The 15021-nt window shown below is 36.9% G+C and overlaps 1 protein-coding gene across 1 annotated transcript in view; it reads left to right on the forward strand.

Moving 5' to 3' along the window:
• Nucleotides 1-343: 343 nt before the first annotated feature.
• LOC108967610 (protein timeless homolog) overlaps nucleotides 344-15021 on the forward strand; it is a gene marked incomplete at its 5' end in the record, with an annotated part of 33429 nt that continues 18751 nt past the window's right edge. Inside the window, 2 exons of the mRNA XM_018931146.1 lie at nucleotides 344-452; nucleotides 588-636. Of these exons, the coding sequence (XP_018786691.1) occupies nucleotides 344-452; nucleotides 588-636 (158 nt within the window). The remainder of the gene's footprint in view (nucleotides 453-587; nucleotides 637-15021) is intronic.

Consider the following 15021-nt stretch of genomic DNA (forward strand, 5'->3'; position numbering starts at 1 on the left):
GAAGGTATGCCGCCCTGCTTTGAACCTTTATACACACACACACCCTTATATACCAGTTTACCAGTTGTGGAATTTAGCTTCTTGTCCTTGGTGTAGCAGTTTAATTTGCTGCTAATGCCCTTAATGGCGAGTGAATACTCGTTGCAATCGGTTTGGGGTGCAATGCATTGATATCCCTGATTATTTCCTTACAAGCATTTCTTTAACATTTCCGCAGCTATCAGCCCTCATTTGCTTTTGCGTTGAGGTATACGCTTTGCAATCTGTTTAAAGAATACAACTGCTGTAAAATTCACTTTTTTTAAATTTTTTTATATTTTTATTTTATTTTTTTCACATTTGATTTCCAGCTCTGCCAACGGAAATTGAAAATGGTGATAAAACAGCGAATGCGCAGTTCATTGAAGGTGAAGAGGAAGACTATGATGATGAGGAGAATGAGGAGTATCCAGGTAAGTGTCTTTCACGCTTTTTATGGCTCTTAAGTGGTGTTGGTGCGAACGTCGTCAACCTTTTAAATTCGTCTACCTGACAAAAATTCTAATTTCACTGTTTGTGTATTTTTCTCTCTGTTCTCGTGCACTTAGAGGAGCGACTTGTCGAGCGACCATTTAAATTTGAGGATTTTGCCAAAAGGTGAGTGAATATTGAAATTATTATAATAAGAAAGGTGAGAATGAGAAAATCGTGGTGAAATCGATATACCAAATTATGTTATGAGGGTTGCAAATGAGATTTTGATTTCGTAAATGAAACAGAGATTTTGAATTGGACATAAATAATAGAAGATTAAGTTTTGCTGAAGTTATTAATATTCATTGTAGGATATTTTACTTTAACTCAGTAATAGTCTTTGTAAATTAAAATTCATATGCGATATTGTTTTCAACATGCCACACCATTTATGTTTTTAATAATATACAATATATAATAGAAAATTTCACTTTTTGTTGAATGAAGAATATTATCATAAAGTGTTGGGAAAAATGTTTTTAATGCCCCGACGCCCGCTCAAACCATTCTATTTGCCGTGACGCTAAGCGGCTATAATTTTCAAGAAATTATTTTTGAATATCTAAGCCCTCAAAATATTAAAACTATTATATTTATTTTAATATCTAGATTAAAATACTCTGAACGCCAAAACTAAGTAGTATSGATTTGCAGGTGCACCGCATTCGATGTATTTTCATGCTGAAATCATTAGCCTATTTTCAAACTTAGTCGTCAGAAATCTTCTTTATGATTTGTTCACTGGAAGGAAAAGCTTTTACAACTGAAAAAGCACTGAGTCTGCTTACGTGTCTACTTGGGTAGTGCCCAAGCGGGTCATATTTGGAATTTAACAATTTTATACTCTGAAAAAATATGATTTTTAACAATAATGGTAAAGAATTTTTTGTATTGCAGGAAAATATGATAACTTATTACTTTCATCAAAATATCTATTAAATTTTTCTCTCCATGAACAAATCATACTATTAGAGGTATTGAACAACGAGATACTAAAATATTGCTTACTGTATATAAAATGTCATCTTATGAATCAACATCAAACATCAATCGTTTCTCATTCTTGTGTTCTTCTCAGAACTCGAAGCTGCTTTCCTCTGTACACAATTACAGCAAAAGTTTAATGTAGCTAAGTATCGCTTTTAACCAAAGATTGCTAATGGTAACTTCAGGCTAGTTACCTCATATTAAATATCAGCTCATAAGAAAAATTTATAAATATAGTATACTCTGAAAAATAGTTCGAGAGTGGGGGAGCGTTGTCCTTGCTTATAATATTGTCATTTCACAGTTTCCTAGTRCTGAGATCAGTAAAATAKTAAAATATTTGGGAACAATTRAGMGAAAGTTTAGACATGAATCGACSTTTGAGTAAGAATATTAGAACCTASATTGTTACTAGGTTATATAAACATAATGGGGGTTTCAATAAGAGCGCTGCAAAAGATTTTTTTAAATAAAACAGAAACAGTTTAGGACATCAATGAAATTTTTTATTCCCGTGAAAGTATCGATGCCATTATGTATGCAACTCGAAGTACATCAACCGGCGCTGGCCTGTTTTCGTAAGATAACACGTTTAGGAAACTTGGTTCTCTATAAAATGATCGTGACATTCGCATTGTGGCTTGTGTCGCCGTCCTGTTGGAACCTCATATTGTACGAGTCATCCAATTCGGGCCAAAAAYATTCGGTTATCATTGAGCGGTAGCAATTCMCATTCATCATGGAAGAAGAGCAGCAATAACGCCACCAGCCTGACCAACAACAAATATTTTGCTTCTTGACGAAGTAATGGGTTTCATCGCTGAAGATGATTTTTCGATGAAAATCCGAATCATTTTCAAGTTGTTGCTCAGCCGAATTCACGAATGTACAACGATTCTGTTAGTCAAGCGGCTTCACATCTTGCGTCAATTTGATCTTGTAAGGATRTAGACCGAGATCTTTTCGCAAAATTCGCCACAACGAGGTCACARAGATGCCCATCGCTTGAGTACGACGTGTGAGAGACTGATTTGGGTTTTTCTCAACTGATGCTCTAACGGCAGCAATGGGAATACGACTATTTTATACTTTGCCTTCGAATTAAATTTTTTCTGCTAGTCTACTTTAGTGCTCTTAAAGTTGAGGCTGCTGATTCCAAGTTCCGGAAATAAATTTTAGTGATTTCGGCTCGTTGTTTCATCGTATATCTTTCCATGATGAAATGACAAACCCAACTGAAAATAAATGTTAAAAGAGCGGGAAAAATATTACGTCGTTTGCTATCATTATCGATCTACTTTTGTAACGTCCCTATTGAAATACCCGTCATAATAACATTGGGCATTCCTCAGCGACGCTATAGACGCAGGTTTTTTTCCAATGTTTTTAATTTCTTATAAATATCTCTTTAAGCATTTTTCTCTTAGTCCATCCTGAAACAAATTTCCGAACTAAATTGACATAGAATTTTGCTTACAAAAGAATTTAAAASGAAACTAATTTTTTTGAGTTCAAAAATTCCAACCTAGTCATGTTTCTTACCAGGAAGCCACACTCTCCAAAGCTTACATTTGAAACCAAATTTTATGCCTTGAAATKTTAACCAACTCACGCCTTAAATTAAATTTGCTCCTACTTGGAAACGAACTTTGCTGTATTGCGCCTAAAAGTAGACCATATCACATTAGCATTGCCAAAAACCGACACTTCAAATTAATTTAGTGTGCTTCTTAAGCACGCCAAAACACAAAGCCGTAAAAAGGGTTAGATTTCGACAAAAGTAATTTTGTGGCAAACAAAGAAAAAAAAAAACACACACCAACAATAACAACAACCTGCAGCATTGCTAAGTAGCAGTAAAAAATGCAATAAGAAGTAAAGTAAAAGCGTTTAGGAATGCGAGCAGCCCGCGGCCAGGCTCAACTTAACTAATTTATTGTATTTGTCTGCCGGCCGGGAGTCATATTTGGGTAAAATAAGTGGAAAATAAATTTAACAGTTAGCCACTGCCGCCTTGCGTGTGTGTGTGYGAASGAGAAGGCAAATGTGAAAGCGAAACTGCGGAAGGGTTTCACGCCTSAAGTCGCTTTGTGCACGAACAATTCCGGTTTTAAGACACTSGCATTTAGTTTAATGCCGCGCACTAGGTATTATTCTTAGTTAGCTCATTGTTGTTGTGCGGGTACTGTTACGCGCCAGAGCTAATTACATGCGCGTCAAGTTGCGCGGTCGTAAAAGGATTTAGAATGGCGCATTTCGACAGTGAAATCAAAAGTGAAAGTTTATTTGCTGCGTAGTTTTAATTTCTTCTCCCACACCCCATTGTTTTATGCATGTATGTATATACGTTTTACTGTTATTTTGGTAGGCAAATAAAAACACTGAAATGAAATTACTGTAACGAAATTAAATTCCGCTGGACTTATTTTTATKTCCGCCGACGGCATAATGAGCTTAAGGCGGCGCTTTCCCACCGCCAGCTGTTTGGTCGTGTTTCTGTGCATGTGTATATCACTAGCGCTGTGTGCATGTGTTCAGTGAATGGAAGGCGACAGCGGTAGTGTGCGCTTTTAGGCGCCGTGCGCGCATTCACGAAATGAATGAGTTAATTACATAAGAAAAATGGGTTTTAATTTGATTTGTAGGCAAACGAGCGCGCGCACACACACATACACTTCTTCTCTTGTGTATTTGTGTGGCTGGTTTAGCGGCATTGCGATGTGTTGTGAAATGCCAGAAAAGGCGGCAATTATTTGGGCGAGCGCACATGCGGTCCTCTGTGTGTGTGGCCGTGTGTTCGGTTTGACTTTAAGGCCAACGCCTCGTTGGACTTAATTTGCATTTGTTGCTGCGTTTTCTCTACGAAGTATTGTTTTTGGCGCGCCCGAACAATTAACTTCTTGTGAAATAATGTCAGCTCCGCAGTTGCAACAATTTATTTGATTAAACAAAAATTATAAAAATAAAAAAACTAAAAAATAAAAAGAAAAAATTTAAAAAAATAAAAAAAAGTTAAAAAATTTTTTTTTTTTAAATGAAAAACTAAAAATCAGCAAGAAGCGTTATTTCGGTTGCACACCGGTTATAATACCTTCACAAGAAAAAAATTAAAAATCTTCATTTTGTTCGATCACAATGTATGGCAGCTGTATGCTATAGTGGTGCGATCTCAACAACTTCTGCAGATATTATATCTTTGCTTTGAATAATAATACGTGGAAAGTTTCGTAAAGATATCTCAGCAAATAAAAAAAAAAATCATATAAGGCTGAGATTTGTAGAAACAAGTTTGTATGGCAGCTATATTCTAAATTGATCCGATTTGAAAAATTTCTTCGGTTATTGCATAACTACCTTAGGCAATATTCCAAACAAAATTTGGTTAAGCTATCTACTCAAATGAAGAAGTTGTTCATACAAGTACTTGCTTCAAATCTCAAATACTGAGAGAATAAATCGCTAATATACAGGACAAATGGACAAACCGTCCGACGTTCAAATGAACAGAGAGACGGAAGTGCCAAAATCGACTCAACTCATTATACAAATTATTTATGCATATATTTATTTTAAAGTTTCTTCGAAATTTCCTACCAGCTATTATAAACTTAAATTATATGACAGACTTAATATACCCCRTTGTGGGTATAAAAATTACAAAAAGAGAAATGTTAAAGGATTACAGAAAAGTGTGTGCGCAGTGAAATTTAACAATGGCGGCGCACATTTTCAAAGTCAATCACACAATAGTTTCCCTTTCTAGTTGGCTCTAATCTGCAGCCGCATGCCYCAATGTCATTCACTTGAATTTTGCTTTTAATTTTGTTTTTCGCCTTTATTTTCATCGAAATCTCATTCATCTCACTGGTCTGCTCACCACTTGACAGACCAATTCTGCGCCAAAGCTTACTTATTTCTTCTCTGTTTTTAACGCCTGCTGCCRCACTCCCCACTTCCAGTCATATTTACTTTTTTGCTTCATTATTTTTTAATCTTCTTTTAAAATTCATTTTCTTCTTTTTTTTTCGCTGTGTTGCCTTTCCAACTGCTTTCCTATTTTGCAAAGTTGTGCAAACAATTGCGGCGCTGTCTCTGCATGACTCTCTGCTCTGCCAGCTAGTTTGCCGTCGTTTTAATTAAGGATCCTTCATCCTCCATAGCGCATTGGTGCGGATATCCTTCATTACGCTTAGTCAATTCGTTCTTTGCATTGCATGTGGCKGTGACGGTGGCGGCACAGCGCTCCGTACATACTTATATACGTACATATATTTTTTTCCTTTGTCGTACGTTTGCCCCCGCTCTTGAGTTTTGATAGATTTTAAACAGAAGAAAAGCATCCAAAGAGTGTAGTGATGCTTGTGACAAAGCAGCGAAGACAGTGGTCAGTGATTTCACTCAAACAAAAAAAAAAAAAATATATATATATATATATATACTGTCTCTTATACACATCTAGATGTNATATATACATATGTTTGTGTGTGTTCTGTATACTTAAAGATTAATAAGAGGAAAAGTCGAAAATGCAAGCATGAGAAGCTTCATATATCTTCGCTAAGTGAAGGCCATTCGCGAAGTTAGTTTTTAGAAGGATACCAAGTACACTTAAGTAGTAAAGATTTTTGGGAATTTTTCTATTATTGTTATCAAATGAATTTTTGACTTTAAATTAGACATCTTACGTATTACGTAATGTGTTGTGATTTTTACGATGGAAAAAATGTTTCTAAAATTTAGTATGTTTATAAATGTTGGAAAAGGCTAACTGTGATTCAGTTTTACCTTCAGCAGCACAAGCCTTCGAGTGATACAAATCCTTCAAAGACGATTGTGAGATCGTTAAAGACATGTGTCGTTCTGGACGACCTTCGACCTCTTCTACTTATGAAAATATTAAAGAAGTGAAGAACATGGTGCTTGAAAATCATCAGGCAAGTGTAAGAAAGATGACAAGACAGCACGACAACTCCAGCGAGTTCATTTCAATGATCTTGATGGATATTTCGGGTATGAAACGTGTTCTTGCTCAACTCGGCCCAATAAAGTTTCATTGTTTTTTCAAAAAGAGAACCGTAAGCAGATCTCCTTCAACATGCTTGATCACGCGAATTCCAAACCCACATTCCTGTAGTTCATTATAACTGCCGATGAGACATGGGTTTATAAGTATGACATGAAAACAAGTTCAAAATCATGGAAATAGAGGGGGGAAAATAGCCAAAACCAAAAGAAACCAACGCCAAAGCCGCTCAAAAATTATCTTTGCATCATCCATTCGGACGACATGACCTAGCCAATGTAACCGCTGCTTCTTAGTTCGCTGAACTTTGCCAATGTCATCGTATTTCTCATACAACTCATCATTCCAATCAGATATTTGTTATCGTACATGGCTCTGCACCATATAGGAGGACGGGAATGTTGAGTGACTTATAGTTTTTGGTATTTGTTCGTCGGGAGAGGACTTTCCTTCTCGATTGCCTACTTAGTCCGAAGTAAGACTTGTTGCCAAGAGTTATTCTGACGAGTAATTGCTATTTGAACTTCTTCTTTAGGGCAATGGGACGCCTGCTTCATCGTCACCGATTGGGGAATCGGTTTCACCATCTCCTAATATTATGGTTTCACTGTCATTCAGTAGGTTAGAGAAGTGTTCCGTGCATAAATTCAGTATRCTCTGAGCATCAATCACTAGAGAATCTCTTGGGGCTCTATAACAATATGTTCCGTTCTTAAAACCTTCTGTTAGTCCCCGCATCTTTTCGTAACATTTTCGAGCATTACCCCTGTCGGCCAGCTTGCCTTCGTACTAACGCATTTCGACCTCTCTCTTTTTTTTGTCTGCACATGTTCTCGCTTCCTTCTTCAACTCTCGGTATCTATTCAATTGTAACGAGGTAGGCAGCTCTCTTGGTTGCATTGCAAGCGCTCATCAAAAGCATGTTTGGTGACATCGGCCTTTTCTTTCGTCGGAGCTTCGGCGCAAATCAAAAGAATTCGTTTTGATCCACCGTGGTGAACGCCAGAACTCGGTGACAAAGTTTCTCTCCCACCACGTATCCCACATCGAATTTGCGCTCATCTATATACCCACGGTAGAAAATGCCACAAAGACCTACTCGTATCAGTCCTTGTCTTATCCATTGCACTTCTTGGAAGGCAGTGATGTCAGTCTTTACTCATACGAGGACTTCAACCAACTATGGGAGCGAACATTTACGCTTGCAGGGGTCGTCATCAAAAGGAGGGTATCCCATCTGAAACTATTTACTTCTTTTCATTGGGGRCRTYTTTTACGTGGCGTCCCAAACCCAGCGAACAGTCCTGAGTAGGGAATGTTTCGCCTTCTCACTATAGCTCGGCTTCAAACGGATGTTCTCTGTGTACCCAGAAAATACTTGGCCTAAAAGGGAAAGTCGTGAGCTGCCAGAGCCATATATGAAAKAATCGTTTCTGGCCACTCCTAAATGAATGGCKATCAGAGAATTATGCTCACTTGCSTTTAAATTTAAATTTTCTTTAATTTTTTTATTCTATAAAAAACATGTTTTCTCGTTTTCAACTGCAATTTACTTTTTTAATTTTTATTTTCCGTCCTTGGTATTTATTACTTTAGTTGGTAAACCTTTGTTGAACTGCAGAACTTTGGCTTCCAGCGTCAGCTGTTGTTGCTGAAATTATTATAATATATTTAAGCGTCAATGCGCCTTATTAATGCCCATGTAGCAGCCATTTAGCTATAATTGTATTGTATCTTATTCAGCACGCCGCATCGTCAGTTTGATATAAATATACCTAAATACGTATGKTTGTATGTGTAGTGTGYTTCATTCAATTATATTTGGTCTATAGGAAAAGAGAAAAAGAAGACCGCCCGCGTACCATCAATGGAAAACGCCAACTGCCCTTAATGATTAAACTGGCGACTTGGACGYCGCCTGCCACTCGCTCTGGCGAGCCATCAACGCGTAAAGGCTTTGTCAGCGCCGCAGATATAATTTCGTATTTCAACAGTTTTGTTGCGCAATCGTTTGATGGCGGTGGTGCTGCTGTTGCCCCTCCTCTTCTGTTGGTCCTCTAAGCTCTGCCCCCAAGGGAACTAATTAGAGATTAACGTCAAAAATGACTTGAAACTTTTCGTTGGAGGAGATTTAATATTAAATGTCGGTTCAAACGTTCGCATGCCTCCGCCGCCACTGTTACTGCTGTCCGAAGTTGGCGCGGCATTCTTGTCACATTTCACTTGTTCGTTGCTTCCGCACACTTTAGCTGCTTAGCTCRAGCTTTTGTGTCGAAGCACTTGACTGGCTAGGCATTTGTTGCATGCAACCTCAATTGTCGGCACGGCTCTCACATAGATTTTGCGCTAATTGTGCTTGTTATTATTGTTGGTTTAATTGTTGCTTGCACATTTTGTTGGTGTTGTGGCTTTCAATTATATATATATCTCTATAGTATTTACTCKTTTACTATTTGTTTTTGTTGCGCTTTGGCATTTTAATAGCCAACTTCAGCTAGTTCGAGTTTTGTGGCATTGAAGCATATTTTTTTAATTTAATTTTGCGGCTCTCAAGTGGCGCCCACTCATTCTTCTACAAGCGGCATCGTCGTTTGTTCGCTTTCATCACTAAAACTCAAACAAATAATACATACAAATCTGCTTTACACTCACACACTCACTGTGAACCGCTATAATCTTTATTGCCATTTTCAGCAACTTGCATTCGAAAAGGATTACTATTTGTTTAGCTCAAATGGCACTTCTGTGAAAACCACTTAGCGCATATAATTGTGGGCAATTATGGGTGAAAGGGAATGGCGCAAACTTTTCRTTCAACTTGCATTGCCCAGCAGCTCTTGCTGCAATGTTTTTCCAGTACACCATTTGGGGTATAAAAAGCAAATAGAAAATATCCAACAAATGTAATCAAAACGTGCTTTCGTCGGTACAAATACAAAGCAAATAGTAGAAAGCTCATCAACCAGGCACTAGTGCCATTGAATATTGGCTGACTTGATTTTGCCTACTTCAATTTAGAAAGAGAAATATTTACTAATAATGAGAGCTTAGTTTCATGCAGATATTAAAGCGGGTCGATCTTTTTCTAGAGATATAGGTACTCTTGAAATATTAGAGAAATCTGATAGGCAACATAACGCCAGATGTCAGTGAAATTTTTTAATAAAAATGTTCCCTACGAGTTCACATTTGGTGTTGTATAAAATTTTGATCAAATCCAAGTACGCAGAAAAACGGTAATGTTTTTATTGGCTAGTTGGGCAATGAAAATATCAGCAGCAAATCAAGTTACAGAATGCCGGTGTGAGGTTAATTTTCCGCATAAACTTKCGGGCATAACTCAAGAAGCAGTGTGGGTGGATTAAATAGATCACATAATCTAACGTTTAAACTTGGAGAGAAGGCTGCAAATAACACTAAAATAGGATGAATGGCGCAGCGGCACTTTAGGGAAGCAGTAGATACAGTGACTGTGGGCAAATATATACTGAGTTTCAGACCACAAAAGCATTTCGGGAAATATCATTTTCAGAACACGCAATAGCCCAAGAGATTAYAAAAGTGAAATTCGCCTGGCTACCGAAGCGGTTCACGAAATACGCAAGTCGCTGAAAACGATGCACAAAGTAATGTTCGAAATGAGATGAATTATTTTAATGACATATAAGATCTCCTAGATCATGTACAATGGAACGAAACGAAAGCACGCATACTTTTTCCTCACACTGTCTCGAAAAGACTGCAGCGTGTTTGATAGCGCACAGCCAGTCGCAAGTCACACCTTACTGTTATCAAATGAGGACATGTTATTAAAAATACCACATGTATAAAATAAAGGAAAGTATTCATGAGAGTGACGCTGAAATACCTATTCTGCTTCTGTCTGTTTATATCTAGAAATCTGATTAGATGTCTAAGAATTTCGAAGTTTAAGGGACTAAATGAAATCTGAAAATCAGATGTCAAGTCTCTATCGAACTTCGCAAAAAAGCGTTGTCGCTCTGCACAATGTAAACATCAGCTCGTATGAAACTGAACCTCTATATAGCATTATAAAGGTTTTGAAGGGTTATTTATGGCCAGCCAGTATAAACTACCCTAATCTAAATTGGGCTAACGGAAACTTCAACCGATTTCTTATATTTTTCTTAATAATGTCATAAGTAACACGTACGCTTAACGTTTTTAAAAGATCACATATACTAAACACTACATGTGACAATATCAAAGGAGAGGAGATCAGAGGTCTTAGAACTAGGTAAAGGGAAAATCTAAGGAAAAAGACTATACTGACCTGAATAATTGCTGAAAATAAAACACATTGTAATCAAGATTTTAACGGATGACCAAAGTAGAGGTATTTTTTTAATAGCCTTTTTTTTTAGATCACCCGTGAGCCGCGTAAAGCTGTCTACTTATATTTGTTTAGTATAGTTTGGCATGGATCATCTTGGCGCATTTTGCGTCGGGATCTTACACTGAAAGCGTACAAGATACAGCTTGTGCAGAATCACTCTATAGGCTCTTGAAAAGTTCCAAGAAGATCCAACATTTTCCAGTACATTTTTGTTCATTTGTGGCTCATTGACTAGGTACATAAGCAAAATTGACGTATTTGGAACAAAGGGCAACTTGAAGAGATTCAACAACTGTCATTTCATTCAGAAAAATCAATGGTTTAGTGTGGTTTATGGGCCGGAGGAATCATTGGACAATATTTCTTCAAAATTATGCCTGTGAGAACGTAACCATCAATGACGACCGTTACCGCGCATTGATAACCGACTATTTGATGCCTCAAATTGAATCTCGTGATCTCGGCGACATTTAGCTTACATTTAGTTTCAACAAGACTTCGCCATTTCCCACACATCACATTAAGCATTCGATTTATTTAGAGAACACTTCGGTGAGCAATTAATTTCACGTTTTGGACCAGTCAATTAGCCACCATATCACATAGTTAGACTTATACCTGTGGGGATATGTAATGTTTGAAGTGCATGTGGACAATTCCGCTTCGATTCAAGGCTTGGGAGAAACATCGTGCATGCCATTCGCCAGTTACCAGTCGAAATCCTCGAAGTCATCGAATATTGGACTCAACGAATGGACGTAAGCGCATTTGAAAAAGATAGCCTTCAAAATTCCCCAATAAATTTGAAGTTTCTGTTTTTTCTTTAAAAAATTACRCAGTCTTAAAATGGATCATCCTTTAGATGAAATTTACCTGCTATATATAAAAGWCAATATTTATGCAAAGTTTTATTCCAATAACAGACTGATGGATTTAGAACTGTTTCATATGAAAAGTAAGTGTGGTTATKTTTCGATTTTAAGTCATGGAAATGAGGCTTGCTGTTAATTAAGTATATAGCTTTTGAGAAATTAGCGAGATTATATAGCCTGTCAGAATATTACATTCCCAAATTCTTATTCAATGCACAAATAATATGCAACGGTAAAATTATTAATTAACAGATTTTATGACCGTTATGAATTTCTTATTTCAATTTATTATTGCCATCCAATTTGTATTTACAAGTGACCAGTGAGCAAAGCCTTGATCACCCTCCAAGCTCCGCGCAAAKTCCACTGTAATTTGACGGTTTTAATAATGAATAATGATTTGTGGCTTGCGGCACACAGATTTGGACTCGTAAGAGTTATGCTTGATAATTTGATTGAATTACGGCGTTGGGTAGTGAGCTCTGTGTTTGCATACTGTAAAAATTACTGTTAAATAAGGGTGATAATCTTTGGCCGTTAACGCTAAGCTGTAAAGTCAAACGATAAAAAACACATTTGCTTGCAAGTTAACGTTGCTGAACACACCTTAATAAACCTGCTGACCTTCTGAACTAGTAAAAGCGTTTGCATTCGCAGTTGCCTTACTCGCGGCCACTCTCGGGCTTCTTAAGTGCGCAGTAAAAAGTTTTTAAAGAGCCTGCCATTTGGTCAAATTTTAGGCGGTAATTGCTTTTTTATCGCTTATGCATGTAAATTATGCGCRCCTTAATATTTAATTACCAGCGCATGTACTCAGCCTGTAATAAATATGTATATAAGTGTAAGTGTATACAAACACTTGAACTTTAATTAAAGTTAATAAAGTGCGAGTTAGAAGATCAACGCCACTAAAGTCAGTGTGGCAGCTGTTGGCGAAATGTTGACGATGCGTTTATAAATGCTTCATTGAAGCGTTTTCATGCATTAAGCTGTGAGTCACGGCGTATACGTAACCTGCATTTTTTTTTTTTTTTTTTTTTTTTTTTTTTTTTTTTTTTTTTTTTTTTCTTTGACGGCTTAAAAATTTATTATTTATTAAAGCTTGAAATTGCGAAATTCATTAATAAAACATAGAATAATTGTTGGTTGCCTTAATTGAATTGATAAATTAATTTCATTTATATTTTCTTGCCGAGTTGCGAAAATGTGAAAGTTAAACTGACTACTCGAAGCGTTAGTAAATAAAATAAAATTTAAGAGTCAGAATTTACATCAACATTTTTAGGAGGAATTATGCTAATTATATTTGATTATGAGGTTCATGGTCGTCTTAATGATTAAAATGAGTATATTTCGATATCCGTAAAACTATTAGTCATATTGAAAAAAGCTATCTGTCAATATTGTAAGTAATGAAAAGTTTTTTGTATACAAACTTTTTTCACATAATCTCAAAATTTATGTAAAAGCTTCAAATAAYCAAGTTTCGCTTCTTATATGACTGATCATCGTCTGTTCTTTGATGATAACATCTTGCAGCAACTGGTGGTCGTCGTCTTCATCAGCCACTCTCTCCCTTTGAAATATCTTCATCATGGCTTTGTACGAAATCTAATTTTGTTGCCAGCCTTCTTTAGACTCTTCACAGATAGACGCTAGGTGTCAGTCTGTTTGCTTTATTTGCCTTCTCCTCCTTAACAAGCAGCCGCTCGTGTATTCCGGGAACCACCGGACGAGTTTTTCGCCTGGCTGCTATAGATGGAACAATCAAATGCGAGCACCAAATTTCTTTTCAATATCCTTAATTGATATAAGCTTCGGTTTAATTCCTTAAAAGGAATCGTTTATTTTAGCAACACTACCCATTAGGAAGTCCAAGGAGGCCTGATCTGTGCATTTATGAGCCTGTAGCCCTTAAGGGTTCCCGACGAGTCAAACTGCAGATGAAGCCCCTACGGCTTATCGGGTATATGGCAATCTGACGTCGATCTCCACACAACTCCCATGAATGGCTGTACCTGGCCACGTCAGTGAAATTACTTGCTGTGATGTTCAGCTCCAACGACTCAYTATTCTGTGGGAACGGTTTCTCTTATCTGAACTCTTGTACTTAACGGTTCCCGTTGGAGGTTGCGATGGCTTTCTTCTACTATTTGCGTTACGCTTTTATTATTTCGACATCAGAAGAGGTATCAACAGCAAGATATTTGGCTATCTTGCCAAGTAAAAACTTTTCCTTTTGCTAACGGCTTTTTATCAATTGATTTTGAGATCGTTTACGCTTTTTGAGTTTTAATTCATCTGTGTACTTTGCTTTGTACTCGGGTCCCCCTTGAAGGTGGATTGTTCCATATTTAGGTTTTAAGTACTTTGGCTTTCGGTGGCCAAAGTACGGCTGGTATAACCGATTATTCTCTTTACCTTGTTCTGTCTGGCTATTGTCCTCATCGGCTCCTGTCATAAGGATCCGATACGTTGTAATATTTGTGAAAATGTTAGTATTTTAAGTGYCAGTTGTTTTTGTTGCTGTAGTCGTATTGCTATTTTTGATAACATTCATGTTTGATCTCACAAGTTAGCGCTTAGTACCTTTGGCCCGAGCAAGAAGAGGACCTTTCGTGATTAGCTATTCAATTACCACCCGATGACCATGCAGCCTTCAGCACGTATACCTCAACACCTTGGATTAGGATAATATTGGATTTGATGTCCTCACAATTGTCGCAACGATGGTTTATTCATTCATGTCTGAATTTTGAGGCGTCTCTTTCAACTCATAAGAGTAATGTGCGTTCCCATTTGAGATGTGACTATTATTCTTATCTGAGCTCCTTCGCCACAGCAAGGTGACTATCGCTGAAAGTGATTACTCACAGAAAAAGTGTTTGAACACATAATCTCCGTAAGCTAAAATCAACCAAAATTTTTGGTGAAATTCATATTTTTAACGCAGACTTTTTAATGTTTGATTATTTGGTCACTGCACAGACAATTTCCTTTAGTAGTGCAGTTGTTTTAGGTTCCATCCTCTCAAAATATAATTTTTTTTTTTAAATTCTCAAAAATCAAATTTTTTTAGACTGTTATAAGATAGTTAGAAGTCCTATCTTTTATGTTTATTTATGTAGCTTGAGGAATAGTTATATTTCCGTATTTTCCGCACTGACTTGTAARACTTGAATCTTTTGCCACAACCAAAGTTCCACGTGAGTCGTCTTAGAGATCAGTTTTGGTGTAATTAACGTATTGAGATACTATATAAATAGTTA

The sequence above is a fragment of the Bactrocera latifrons genome, unplaced genomic scaffold (genome assembly GCF_001853355.1).
Source record: "Bactrocera latifrons isolate USDA-ARS-PBARC rearing strain unplaced genomic scaffold, ASM185335v1 scaffold_192, whole genome shotgun sequence".
Taxonomy (NCBI): domain Eukaryota; kingdom Metazoa; phylum Arthropoda; class Insecta; order Diptera; family Tephritidae; genus Bactrocera; species Bactrocera latifrons.